Source organism: Lethenteron reissneri, chromosome 55 (genome assembly GCF_015708825.2).
Source record: "Lethenteron reissneri isolate LAM-NWPU_2019-01 chromosome 55, ASM1570882v1, whole genome shotgun sequence".
NCBI lineage: Eukaryota > Metazoa > Chordata > Hyperoartia > Petromyzontiformes > Petromyzontidae > Lethenteron > Lethenteron reissneri.
In genome coordinates, this window is record NC_083833.1 from 4,591,097 (window position 1) to 4,605,913 (window position 14,817).

The 14,817-nt window shown below is 46.5% G+C and overlaps 1 protein-coding gene across 3 annotated transcripts in view; it reads right to left on the reverse strand.

Moving 5' to 3' along the window:
- Window positions 1–2,221: 2,221 nt before the first annotated feature.
- LOC133356664 (sushi, von Willebrand factor type A, EGF and pentraxin domain-containing protein 1-like) overlaps window positions 2,222–14,817 on the reverse strand; it is a 33,906-nt gene continuing 21,310 nt past the window's right edge. For all 3 annotated transcript variants that reach the window (XM_061574301.1, XM_061574300.1, XM_061574302.1), the window contains exons 20-29: window positions 13,848–13,944; window positions 12,837–12,916; window positions 11,968–12,147; window positions 11,015–11,185; window positions 10,655–10,867; window positions 9,866–10,036; window positions 7,453–7,665; window positions 5,936–6,032; window positions 4,070–4,191; window positions 2,222–2,515 (exon numbers count right to left, since the gene is read on the reverse strand). In XM_061574301.1, the coding sequence (XP_061430285.1) occupies window positions 2,469–2,515; window positions 4,070–4,191; window positions 5,936–6,032; window positions 7,453–7,665; window positions 9,866–10,036; window positions 10,655–10,867; window positions 11,015–11,185; window positions 11,968–12,147; window positions 12,837–12,916; window positions 13,848–13,944 (1,391 nt within the window). In that variant the 3' untranslated portion in view covers window positions 2,222–2,468. The remainder of the gene's footprint in view (window positions 2,516–4,069; window positions 4,192–5,935; window positions 6,033–7,452; window positions 7,666–9,865; window positions 10,037–10,654; window positions 10,868–11,014; window positions 11,186–11,967; window positions 12,148–12,836; window positions 12,917–13,847; window positions 13,945–14,817) is intronic.

Below are 14,817 nucleotides of genomic sequence, written 5' to 3' on the forward strand. Positions count from 1 at the left end.
ACAAGACAGAGGAAAGTTAAAACAAACAAATTACGGAATGTGCAGTGGACACCTCCGGGCTATCTGCCAATGGATTGTGATGATGATGATTTTTATACGTGAGGTTTTGTTCTGCCTACCGGCAGGTGTTTTGCTCCACGGCAGGAGTGGGGGTGTGTGTATACAGGAATTTCCTGTTTTGAGGTTGAGTTTGGTCACGTGACCAGGAAGTTACGATTTGACAGTCTTTCAGCCACGAGGCTAGAGTCCGCCATTACGCAGAGTGCAAGATGGTGGCACAAATCACGTCCCAGTGAAGACAGCTGTAACTGTACATTGTGGGACTTTAAGAAGCATTGTCTGTAAGTTCGTTTATGTTCTTATAATATCGGGAATGCTGTTATAATGTTAGAATGACCGTTATAATGCTGTAAATGCCTTTATAATGCTGTTAAATTGTTATGATAAATACGAGGCCTAGTTAACAACGAAGCCTGCAACTTGCCTTATTGTGAATGTTACTTGTAATTGAATAAGTCGAGTCAAACCTGTACCCAAGTAACTATATTGAGATCTTGAGAGCAAGGATGACGAAATGCCTCATCCACAGCTCTGTGTTGAATGTAGTGCTGTACATTTGGGGTGCAGTGTGATGATTGCACGATGTGCCTTTATTTAACACAGTAGCTTGTTCTCTTGTATAGCTATGCAGTGCTAATGTAGGTGCCTGGTCCATCCAGGATCTATTGTTGAGAAACATGTTATCTCAGGCAATGTAATGATGCTGTAATCTTCATTCATTATATTGATATTTCCAAGTATTAACAGATGCTGTATTTGTGCTGTGTTTTTCCAGCAGGTTTACCTTGTTCAATTCAATAAATTACGTTTGGAGTCGGATGTTCACCCTGGCTCTGAAGGTTTATTGGATGCGAGGTTAACTACTCAGATAGCGGTGCAATGCAGCGCACAGCGAGGCCGAGACAGGTTTTCTTCGGAATTCTAGTTTCATCATCGTGTGAAGCATTCTCAGGCTGCATTTTTTACAGGCTTATAAGCTTCAATACAAGTGGGATTTGCCAGCCAAGACAACAGTTTCAGCCCAACTTATTTCATCTGTGAGCTGCTCCTAACTGTATCAATGCAAAGTCACGTCTGAGGCTGGAATTTCTAACTTGTGTTGAGCTTAAGAGTTTATTAAACACATTTTTGGCCACAAAATTTATTTTTTCAATTACTCAAACATTTTATACGCAAATAGATTCACATGTATATTTTTGCCATTTGCCAAAGTAAAAAACGAAAAGAAAATAGGGTGGCATGGTGGCGCAGTGGTAATGAGTGTGCTTCAACAATAAAATCATGGGTTTGATTCTTGACTTGGGTGTCTTTTCTACATGAACGGTGTATGTTTTGCGGGGGTTTTGTCAGGTTTTTCTGGTTTCCTCCCAAAGCTAAAAACACACAATGTAACTGGTATTGGCCAAACATCCCAATGCTATAAAAATAATTGAAAATTACTCAATCAGGATTACACACAGCAACAGCAGCTGTAACTGAGAAGAAACACTTTACAGGACCCCCGTGCAAAAGTCTTGATGTGATTAGACTTATGGGTAAACAAAGGTAATAATAAAAATAATATCATTTTAAATTAATTTCCACAACACCGTTTTAGGTTCCACGTTGATCATGGTAGATTAATGCTGACATTTTACTGAAGAGCCATCCAGACCGCAGTTTAAGAAAATGATTGCAATGGTGTATAAGCACAAACTAAAGAAAATCAATACTATTGTTATTAACACTGCCTGATAACATACATATATTAATCAAGATACACATTAGCATTACAGCCCAGGCGATGGTCCTTCAAAAGAGCAACCATGTCCGTTGCGTAAATTTTGAAATGTTAGCTTATTACCGTACATTATATATCCGACCATCACATATCCGCACTGACCAATTGACCGCCTGCACCCAGTGCAGTGTTGGTGTTGTGGTGGCGTAACTCATTTTCTAAAGATGTTCACACATCTGCCCATTTCACGCATGCACATGACGATATACCTCAATTTCCAGAAAGTTGCATTTTAAATATTGTACTGAATATGGTTATAAGTTAAAAGACAGGTGAAGATCGCAATGACAACAAAAAGTGGTTGAGAAACAGTGTTGAGGAATTGTCTTGCAAATGCTAATGAGATTGCATCACTCGTTTTATGATTAAACGCAAGTTATATTTTTCTTTTTTTTTATTCAGACCAAAGGAAATGAACAAACGTTCAGAGCAAGATTATCATGTAAGAGTCTTAAACACTTAGTGGAGCTTTCCTAAATTAACAAGTAAAGATGCTTTCAGAAAATAGCTTGCAGTGTCAGCCACACCAGGAGATGCTGTTGTTTGAGCCACACCAGACACCGTCTGGGTAGCACCTCTTGCAACTGCGCCCACCTCCTCCTCGTTCCAGGAGCCAAGGAAACATCGCTTATGTGAGATGCTGCTGCTCCAACTGAAGACCTTTGGAGGGGTCCCCTATGGGCAGTGGTGTTTTGGAGGGGGTAGAGGGAGTGGTGTGTTGAGAGTGCGATGTTAAAAGAGTGGTGTGTTCACAAATCATTGTGGTGGAAAATAGGATCCATGAAGATAATCCCCATACCACCATGGATAAGAGTCAGGCCACTTAATTATCATTGTCACTATTTCAAGAAGGAATCCCACTATAAAATACATTTTAGGACTAAGAAAAAATATAACATCCCCCATGAAAATAAAATATTAAATTTTCAAGTCTATCAGCCTATGAACTTTCCAGAGCAATGTTTTCCAGCAGCATTTGTTTAAGTGGTTACACTGTAGGCTGGTTTAAACTGTTTTGAGTCCCAACAGCTTTGTCAGGCCTGTTAAAACAAATGCTCCTTGGTTTGCCAGATGTTACAAGCAAGAAGGTGGAGAACCCCAGTATAATACATCGGGGTTCACGACCATTACGATCATGAGTTTCTTATGGGTTAGTGTAGGTATAGTGTAAATGTTTAACCATCCCCCTCCACCATCCGACAGCCAATAAAATCAAGTTGTCACATCAGCAAATGAGGCATTTGATTTGTTTAAAAAAAAAAATTGTGGAATGCTGCAAAAAAAGATTTTTTAAAATCAATTTTATACGACGGACATCCAGCAGCATCAGGTGTGAACACAAGCTCTGTTCTCGCATGAAAAACTGTCCTGATCTGAGTCCATAAGTAGGAAGTACACGTATTGCTTGCATTTGCTGAAAAAAACAATCAGTTGGTCTCTTTGCCCATGAGGTGTCGGGTGGTGGAGGGCGATAGTTGCATTTGATATTAATCCTACACGATGATGTAACCTGAAATTAACTATGAATCACTTTGTAAGTTTGTGTATTTGTCTTTGACACCACTACGATTTTTCGATTTAAAGCTTTCGTGACTGCAGGGATTCATCTTCTTGGTTCTTTCGGTAAAGTCACGTAGAAGGGAAGTAATAAAATACGTGACTTTACCGAAAGAACCAAGAAGACCACTACGATTATCTGTGTCCATCTCTCCTTCCACACATTACAACTTTGCGCTCTCATTGAGCAAGCTGGAGTAAGCTTGCTCCTTTTATAATCCCATAATCTATTACAGAACAAGAAGGAGATGAAGAGCAGTACTGTCATCACATCAGTGCCCACATTCAATTGTCTTTCACGAATGCAGCTGAAGGGAAAGAGTCAGATGGCCAGGCCTGGCTACTTTCGCCATACCAATTGCCTATCCCTAAAGGGCCCTATTCTTAGCTACGGCTCGGCGCAGGTTTGACTCTGGCCTAAGTGAGCCAGCTCGGAGCGGTGCTTAACCTGAGTCACCTCTGAGCATGGTCCCAGCTATGCTCAAATTATTTTATGAACCGAGCCTGAGCCAAGCTATGGCTGAGCAGCTCATGCATCTTTGCAATGCAGCAGAGCGGTTCATGCCTGAGCTGATCCGTGTGAGAAAGTCAATCCAGAGTCGAGCCATTGCTAAGAATACGGCCCTAAGGCTGAGTCTTGGAAACAGTGGCGGGCGATGAAGCCGTGCTTGCCTGTGGTGGGCCCTGCATTGTGGTTCCCGGCCCGGTCCTCACGTTGACACACGGGGAGGGTGAACGACCACGTCCCGTCCGCCATGCACTCCCTGGTCGTGTGTCGCTCCGAGATGATGTACCTTGCAGGAGGGATCGCGGGAAAGCAGAGCAATTCGAAGAAAAGCCAGTCGAGTGATTGTGGGCATCCAACCAATCTATGAACAATTAACTACTGTAGCCTGCGCACCTTCAACAGAGGAATAGCACAACTGCATGAACACTCTCCTAAAGCCCTCTCTCGTAGCTCGAAGCATACCTCTAAGTTGACATTAGTTCCTGAAGGTATTTGCCAGAGGCAAGAGGAGAATAGTGTTATAAATGTGAATGTACAGCCCTGCAATTACTTCCTCAATCCACTGCTGGTGGAAGGAACTCCACTACAGAGAGGTACAGATATACCATCGAGAAGGGATTCCCTTGAGAGGGTATATATTGGCCTACTTTTCTAGCCTGGCCAGACATCTCTGAAGACGTGGCAGCACCCACATTTACCACCGGCCGCCCCATCAATTGTGGACAGGCCAAACATTTTTGGAACTATACCAGTTCTTAAAAACAATGGGACAAATTACTTTTGTGTTTTGGCTGAATTTGATGTATGTATTTACGTTGACCTTCTTCGCACCATATGTAGCCAACCATGCTAATCGGAGTTGCGGGGGAAGGACAAACTAAACACAAAAAAACTGTTCTCAAAAAAAAAATCTATTTAGATTTAAAAGTGCATAGCTCCAGTGGCATCCTCATATCAGAAGGAAGAGCGTTCCAGACGGCCACAAGCACATCTGAAAGCGCGCAATGCGATCTTTATTCGATGGCTTGCCAAACGCCGCTGTGAGGATGACCATAGTTTGCGTGATGGTTTATGCTCCTTGCCGAAATCAGCAAGGTATCGTGGTTCATTGTGGAAAGCACTTTGTGTGTAATGTGCACGGCCTTATAATGTATTTGTTTGGCAACTGGAAGCCAATGCAGCTGTGAAGACCAGACATGGTGATGTACAAGACATCCAACACCTTGGGGCTCTGTTTCAGTGTTCGTTTTCTCGGCTCGACTCTCACACTCGCTGCCGAACACTCCTTTTTCCTTTTTTAAAATCCTTTATATTAAGTTCGCATGCTTGCTTGCTTGCGTGCTTGCTTGCTTGCTTACGACCGTGCAAATCTTTCGGTCGTTTTTTAACCCACCTCCCGTGATCCAATCGAGCTGACATTTTCCACACAGACTCGTTGTGCCAGACAATTAATGTTCGTGAAAAAAAATTCCCAAAATTTTACACTTTTTAGGCAACAAAAAATATTTTACATATATTCAAATAGAACTCATTCATCGCTTTGGCTGAACGTCACAGTATAAGAGCCCAGAGCGTAACCCCTCCACAGGCCGTGGCGGAGTAGCGCAGTTGGTAGCGCCCTCGCTTCCCATGCCAAAGGTCGCGGGATCGATCCCCGCGTCCTCCACAGGCGAATATATTTTTAAATCCTTTATATTAAGTTCGCTGCCACGCATATAAAGGATTTATAGTGAAAAACTTTGTTTTTACGGGTTATACTTATTCCCTCTGTTATTCCCTGAGTCCCAAATGTATTTGTCATACACCTCTATTTTTTCCTTGATCACAACGGGGGGTGCTACCCACTATCACACGTGGTTAGGTCGTTCGGTCATCGTGTAACCTGGTTATGTTTTCCATTGTTTTGCCGTGTTAAATATACAAATACAATTAAATGACAAAAAAGGGATAAATAGGTCTTTATTGAGTGCTACACAACGTTGAACGGTACCCTAGAGCAGATGTATCCATCTTGAAGCCACAAAACTCACCCTTCATTGCAGGAGTACTTTACTTTGCTTCCAAACGTGAAGTTGGACTCCGTGAAATAGCCGTTTTCTATTTCGCCGGGGTGTCTGCACTGCTTTGCTGAAAAATATCGACGATAATCGATCATCAGTCAATACACAACAGAGTTATTATATGGGTGCTTTAAAAAAATGTTAACACTTATATGGAAAAAGAACGGATAATACATTGTAATGTGATAACAAATATATGTTCATAGCTTAAAAAAATCAAAGAGTTTCCACTTGTTCGCCATCATTGTCAACACATGCGTGGAATTTTCTCCAGGTGGTCTCCAGAGCCCGGAGGCACATTTCTTGTTGTATTGTTGCAAATTCTCCTAAGTGTTAACATTTTTTGAAGCACCCTTTACAATAACTGGACTAATTGTATGTGCTTCTCAATTAAATTGACTCAAACATTCTGTAATATACTAGGCACATGCCTTTTCTGGACCTGGTAACAGGACATGACCCTGGGACTGCAATTATCCACCAATCCCTTGCCTCCAAGGCGCTGCATCACAGAAACCTGTGACGACCCCCCAGCTCAAAGCATTTCTCAAGCCACGAAAAACACTGTTGCAGAAACTAAAGGTGTGACTTTTCAGTCGTCGCCCAAATTTAGTTGAATATGAAAATATTACTCCCAAATTACTTAACTGGGGGGGGGGGGGGGGGGGGGGAGGAGGCAGAAGAAAACAAATCCACGTTGCAATCATCACCCATAACTATCAGACTCATTCCACCAGTATAAATACACATGTAAAGACAGTACAGGGGACTAGCAGTCACAGGGGGTAATGACAGGGGAATTAGCAAAGGATGAGACTAGGGGCCACAGGGGGTAATAAGTTAAGGGACAGACAAGGGAACGATCTCGGGTCTACGAGAAGGATCGAGAATAGGGGCTGTGGCCAAGCGACAGAAGGGGACAGGTGCGGATCAAGGATCGAGAGCCAGCGAGAGGGTTCGAGAGTATGGGCGTGGACAAGGGTCAAGTGATGGCCACGCTAGGGATAAAAGGGGTCGAGAGGAGAGGCTCGGGGCTGCTACTGAAGTCGGGGTCTTCGCTGTCAAGTGAACGTGTCTTAATATAAAGAATCATCAAATAGCAGTGTCTCCTGGAGTCGATACACATAGTCTGATTGCGATTTGCAGGCCGGCACTGCATTGACCTCGTCAGAGCTTCGAATGAAAAAAAATCATCACCTGGCATGAACCATCACAAAAAATAAAGCAAAATACATTCTTGAACAGGATGTACGTTCGTGCAAAAAACACTTATCAACACGAGAGTTTTCCAGTCAAGAAAGATGAAGACCACAGGTTGGGAATCGGGAAGCACTCCTTTCCTTGTAGGCACTTTGTATCTCACAGGGGCAGCTCATAGCAGAGTCCCCCTTTGGTAAACTGCAGAAGCGCATTGGGCTAAGTACCCTATGAATGCAAATCATAAATCCTCAAAACGATGGCGAGGGGGTGGGGGGCTTGTGTCTCACGCGTGCAGGTGAGGCGGTGGTTGGTCCAGGAGGCCGAGTCCTGGCTCCCGACGCACGAGATGGTGTACGACGAGTTGGAGGATACGGTGTGGCCGGGAGAGCAGCGGTAGCGCAGCACCGTGCCCACCCTGAAGCGCAGCACCGAAAGGAGTCCCGGAGGCAGCTCGGCGTTGGGCACTTGAGGGGGAGTCCCGCACTCGCCACTGGGAGGCGCTGCACACAGACACGTGGGAATCGGCGAGTGTGAGCTCGGGTAAGGGGGCCGTCCATAAATTACATCACGCGATTTTGGACGATTTTTGATCCCCCCCCCCGCACTCGTCACACGGCGTCACTAAAAGTCAGACCCCCTCTCAAATATGACGTCACAAAGCTCTGCCCCCCCCCCCCCCCAAATAAATAAAACATGCTTCAAATCGCTTTAAACTATTGTCATTGTAGTGCGTATTTAATGTGCCGCTGCACTCTGATGTTGTAGGAGAACACATTTATTAAGTCTCTTTAAATTTCGATTTAAAGCTTTCGTGACTGCAGGGATTCATCTTCTTGGTTCTTTCGGTAAAGTCACGTAGAAGGGAAGTAATAAAATAATAAAAATAAAACATAATAAAACAATTCTCACGACGTTTCGGCCACAACGCAAGCAGCCGTCCTCAGGTGAAAACCAGGTCCGTCGAGGCGACAGAGTCTGAATGAAACAGCACACGAGCTTGGAGTATATATATAAGCTGGGCGCATTGACAAAGGAATTTGCATATCAAAAGGAATTTAGCATATTTATGGGAAATGCAGGAATGTGATTAGTACTGCATATGCATGTGCATTATGCAGGATTAACAGCATCAAAGGGAGCTGCAGTTACTGCTGCTGCAGCAGTTGCTGCTGCTGCTGCAGTTTCTGCTGCTGCTGCTGCAGTTGCTGCTGCTGCAGTTGCTGCTGCTGCAGTTGCTGGTCTTGAAAGGCTCAAGACCATCACCTTACCCTACATTGCTGGGGTCACAAAAAAGATCTCCAAAATCCTGATTAAACACAAGATCCAGGTCCGATTCAACACAGTACATAAAATCCGTGATCTGGTCCCGTCTGTAAAAGATGTGGTTCCAGACATACAGTACCCTGGCGTCTACAAACTAAGTTGCCTCTGTGGTAGCAGTTACATTGGAGAAACCAAACGACATGTCTCGGACCGCATCCGTGAACATAAGGCAGACCTGAAACACGGTAGGACAAACACCTCAGCCGTGGCAGATCACTGTTACAATTCAGTGGGCTCACATGACATTGACTTCTCCAAGACAGAGGTTCTCTGCAAGCCATCTAGCTATCATGAGAGATTCGTTCATGAGGCGATCCACATATACAAACACAGAGACAATTTCAACCGAGAAGATGGATTCTGGCTTAGCAATCATTGGAAGGACGTAATAAACCATTTCGGATCTTAACTGATTGTGTTCACGTTTACGGTGACTTTCAGACCGCGTTCCACTCACTGGCATGGTGCAGTGTGCAGAGTAATGTATGGTGTCGTAATTGTACAGTAAACATATAGCAGTATGATACACATTAGGGTGGGTAGAATAATACATAGTGTTATATTAAAATGGATAAGGCAGCAACTGCAGCAGCAGCAGCAAGTGCAGCAGCAGCAGCAAGTGCAGCAGCAGCAGCAGCAGCAGCAGCAGCAGCAAGTGCAGCAGCAGCAGCAAGTGCAGCAGCAGCAACTGCAGCAGCAGCAACTGCAGCAGCAGCAGAAACTGCAGCAGCAGCAGCAACTGCTGCAGCAGCAGTAACTGCAGCTCCCTTTGATGCTGTTAATCCTGCATAATGCACATGCATATGCAGTACTAATCACATTCCTGCATTTCCCATAAATATGCTAAATTCCTTTTGATATGCAAATTCCTTTGTCGATGCGCCCAGCTTATATATATACTCCAAGCTCGTGTGCTGTTTCATTCAGACTCTGTCGCCTCGACGGACCTGGTTTTCACCTGAGGACGGCTGCTTGCGTTGTGGCCGAAACGTCGTGAGAATTGTTTTATTATGTTTTATTTTTATTATTTTATTACTTCCCTTCTACGTGACTTTACCGAAAGAACCAAGAAGATAAGTCTCTTTAATTAAGTAGAGCGTGTTGTCTATATTTATTTAAAGTTGCGCATTTTGATGTAACGTCACATTTATCAAACCCCACCCCCCTCGTCACACATCGTCACAAATGTCTGACCCCCCCCCCCTCCCCTAGGTGCGTGACGTCATTTATGGACGGCCCCTAATTGGTGAGTGTGAGCCCGTGGAATTGGTGAGTGAGAGCCCGTGGAATTGGTGAGTGTGAGCCCGTGGAATTGGTGTGTGATAACTCATTGAATTGGTGAGTGCGAGCCCGTGGAATTGGTGAGTTTGAGCTCACCTCTGCATTTTGGCTCCGTCCCGTTCCACGTCCCCGCGTCTGTGCACATGCGCACGTTGGGCCCCTCCAGCACGAGCCCCTCGTGACAAACGTAGATGACGCGGTTCGGGTTCTCCCGGTCCGTCACCCACTCTCCGTGCTGCAGCTCAGGCGGTGCCTCGCACTTTATGCCTGTGAGTTGTTTGTGTATTCACAAATCCCTCAGTACCGACACTCGCCTTCACATGAATCGTTAACATTCCTACGAGATGTGCTTTTCGGTTTAAATGCGTGCTGTTTGACACGTGGTACAATCCGAGCACACATCGCGAAAAAAACCTAAGAAGTCACAATATAATCGTTTCACATGGTCGTTTTAAAGTATCAAGTCATGTAATTATCCAGGAAACATCTGTGTTACTGTAATCACACTGCTCAGCCACATAGCTCAAGAAAGTAGTTTTCCATCGACAGCTCAGAGACCGCGTGAGAACGGTGCATATTCCACGCTGTTCCCTAACGGCAGAACCGCATTATGGCGAAAACACGTGTAAACACGTGTTAACCGAGGACTTGCCATACTCATACTCTTGTGCGGGATGGGTGGACGTCTTTCAAGAGGTGGGAGTGATAACGATGATGACGACATCAGTGTGAGCAATGACGGTGACTTTTGACAGCCTAGACGGAGACGAGAAGTGACGATGCCGACGATGAAAGCGCCCACGCAGACGACGACGACGACAACGACGGCGATGACGGCGATGACGGCGACGCATTCCCCACGAGTTTGCGATGCTCTGGCCTCACCGGTGCAGGTGAAGCGATGGGCGCTCCACCCGGCCACGTCGTGGTTCACGGTGCACTTGATGGTGTGGAAGGCGCCCTGGGACATGACGTAGCCTGGCTTGCAGCGGTAGCGCAGCACGGTGTCCACCTCGTAGCTACTCCGCTCCGCGCCGTCCGCGGGCAGCTCCGCGTTATCCACGTGGGGGGGTGCTCCACACTCCTCGCGCAGGGCACCTGCAAGACACGGGGCACAGCGCACCAGCCACGCCGCAACCATCGGCCACTGGACCGTAGCAGCGTCGCGCAGTACGAATGAATACTCTGCAAGAAACGCAAACGATTACAGCCAACTCCCGCCGCCCCCCCCCCCCACCCCCTTACGTCTGCACATCGGTTCGCTGCCGCTCCACGTCCCTGCGTTGGTGCACACGCGCACAGAAGGTCCCTCCAGCACGAGTCCCTTGTCGCAGACGTACTTCACCAGCGTGGGGTCGTCGGGGATCAACAGCAACTTCCCGTTCACAATACCCGGGAGTTTCTCGCACACACTCTCTGCGAAACGTAAAAGCGGTTTTAAATTCGTTAATTCCCATCATCACACTTGTAAGTAGAGATGTAATGGGCAAAATTGCACAAAATATGCACTTATGTATGATGAACTTCTTTTGCACCGTATATATAGCCAACCGTGCTTATTGGAGGTACAGGGAAGGACAACAAGGACAACAAACTAAACACAAAAAGCAGTTTGCATGCAGTGCATGTTCTCCCCGTGGTCATGTGGATTTTTATCCGGGTCCTCCAGTTTTTCCCTCCACATTTAGAATCAACGCGCATTTAGAGTATTTTGCTGCTCTACATTTCCACGCGATGACGATCCACTTCGTTGAGCTATCATTTATGGCCAGGTCGCTTCTGAAAAAATATCTATACAGTGCTCAGTGGGCCTTACCTGTGTAAAATAAATGTATTTTTTTCATATTCCTTGGTTCTTTCGGTAAAGTCACTTCGATAGAAGATAAAAAATATATAGATAAAAAAACTAAAATTAAACTCACGATGTTTTGATCGCAACACAAGCAGTCATCATCAGGCGGAAAGAAAAAAGGGGGGCAAGCCTCTAACTGCAACTGCTTATAAAAGGTCTAAAATGGGCGCAAGAGCAGTGGAGCAGCATGAACGGACAAGCTAAAGTTGTGAGCGGGTGGAGCACAAGTTTTATTTTAATTCCTTACAACCACCAGGGGGCTACACTGACGCCACCCACCCTCTGCCACCGGCCGTCGCGGCGGAGACCCTGGCGCCGCCACCCCGCCTACCCCCCTGGTCCATACCTCTGCACCACGGCTCCTCGCCGCTCCACGTGCCGTCCGCCTGGCAGGTGCGCGTCGTCGACCCCACCAGCTGCAGCTTCTCCTCCTCACAGCTGTGCGAGATGACGCCGTTGTACTCGGCCCTGCTCGGCCGCTGTATCACCACGCCGGGCTTGGGTCGCGGCCACTCGCACGTGGCGGCTGTTCCACGTGCGCAGACAGAGAAAGACAAAGATTCCCCTGTATGAGCCCGAAGAGACTTTTGCTGGCAAGCGCTGTTAGCGAGTGGCACCTACGAAGGCCAACACGGTACACAAGGGGGGTTGGGTCGCCAGCGCCATGCCCGACCGCCTTTGTCTCCCCAGCCGACCCGGAGAAAAATCAACGTGACCATGGGTTGTACATGCAAACTCCAAATATACAGGCGTCAAGGTCGGGATGGAACCCACGACTTCCTGGAAACCAGGCAGGGTAGTTAACATCTTGCCACCACTTATGGAGTAGATACTTGGCATGTGTCATTCAAGGCCACGGTGTGGGGGAAGTAGAGGTGCTGTGACAGACAGTGGCAGGCTATGACGTGCGTATGTGCTGAATGGTGGTGCAGCGGTTAGCGCACTGCATTACTTACCTGGATACCGAGGCTACCTGACTTCGATTCCTGCTCATGACCAATAACAGTGGCGAATATCTGAACTGGTACCGGGCCTGTGTGTAAACATCGCCACTCAGGAGACAAAGGCGGTCGGGCGTGGTGCTGGCTACCCCGTTGTGTGCCGTGGCGGCCTTCGTAGGTGCTTTTCCACCCCAACAGTCTGTTAAAGGCTATAAGGGGAACTTTATCTTTACTGTGGTGGGGCCTGCACTTTGGGTCCTGCCCAGGTCCTTACGTTGACAAATAGGGAGGGCGAACGACCACGTCCCGTCTGCCATGCACTCCCTGGTGGTGTGTCGCTCCGAGATGGTGTACCTTGCGGGAGGGTTCGCAGGAAAAGCAGAGCAAGTTAGAGAGGTGCACGAGCAGAGGCATCATCACAGACCCAACACGCACAGCCCTTTGGTCAACGCACTGCTGGACGAGGGCCTCTCTCGCGCCGTGCGGAGCATGGGGGCGAATTGACCAAGCTTCATCACGCCGGTCGGTGCCGATTGGTGAAGGCGGGCAGTATAGGCGTAACATTACTCGAAGTTTAGTACAGTGTGGATTTGCATTATTATTATAATGCAAGGCTATCACGAAGGCACTGTGTACGTACATATGTAGAACTTCTTTCGCACCGTACGTAGCCAACCATGCTAATCGGAGGTGCGAAATGAAAGTGGGCCACGTGATAATGCAGGCCATTGCATGATGTTGGGTACCACTCAAACGTTACCATCTCGGGTAGTATCAAGAAGTAGCTTATTTGGTCTGGGTGTGTCGACTATGTAAATTCCCTTGGTGTGGCCCGTCGAGGTATGGCCCACAGAGAAGCGGTTTTCCCGAGACGTAGGGGGTTGCAGATGAGTGAACTAAAGGAGAGATTAACAAGAGCTAGAGATGAGCGAGTTGTCAGACGAGACAGATAAGTGCGATGTGATACGAGAGATGTATGTATACTGAACTTCTCTCGCACCCTACGTGGCCAACCGTGATTATGGGAGGTGCGAGTGTTTCACAGTCGGGTATGCTCTGCCAGTATGGGGAAATATTTCAATGTGGTTTCATCCGACCGGGCAATAAAGTGTTGTGGCCGAAACGTGAAGAGAATTTTATAATGTTTTATTTTTATTATTTTATTATTTCCCTTCTACCTGACTTTACCAAAAGATCCAAGAATATAAATCCCTGCAGTCACGATAGCTTTAAATCGAAAATTAAACATGCCTCGCTTGAGAGAGCTCTAAGTTCACCAACTCACCCTTTGTTGCAGTAGTACGTGACTTTGCTTCCAAATGTAAATATTGTTCCGGTCATATATCCATTGTCAATTTCACCAGGGTAACTGCAGACCTTTGCTGCAAACATTTCAGTGGACAACAAGCCAGAAATAAGTATTCTGGTAAAAGGCAAAGATAAAGGTGCAGCCCTGCAATTTCTTGCTCATGCCATTGCTGGCGGAAGGGCCTCCAGTACGGCGAGCTCTAGAGAACCCATTTCGAGGGTATGTGGGCCTACCCTTCCACACTGGCCAAATTTCGGCCCCATACTGATGGGTGGCGACATGGCCCAACATCAGTGCATTTGCCGCTTGTTGTAGTGGGTCGTTGTTCAAATCCGGCAGGCTGCCCCGGTTATTACTGCAGGTGCATTGCCCATAATACATGCACCGTCTGCTTCACCATCGACGTTAAAGATTCCACGATGTAATTTTTGACACGAGTAGGCCATTGCGTGCTGGCGTCATGGTCCAAATTTTTAAAAAGTACCTGAAAATTACTCATTTGTGATAAAGCATAGTCATCTTGCACCCCTCTCCTGGCAGATTACTGCCCACATTCAGACTGTTGCTGAGCCACCTTGTGTCGCACAGAGACACCTGCCTCTTTGGGTGCTCTTAAAATGGCTGACAAGAGATGTGATGGGAAGGGCTCCGGGCTGCAGAAATATTTATGCAGCATATCTATCCAAAGGTAATTATTATTAAAGCCACCTCGGTTTCACTGCCCAATATCATCACAGCTTCACTGCTTGTACATATGTATATTGAACTTCTTTCGCACCGTACGTAACCAACTGTGCTAATCGGAGGCGCGGGGGAAGGACAAATGACAACAAACTAAACACAATTAACTTCTAAAGGAATGAGTTATCAATCTAGATGTAAAAGTTCAGAGCTCCAGTGCCTTCTAATTATCGTAAAGAAGAGCGTTCCATGACGGCTAAAGAAG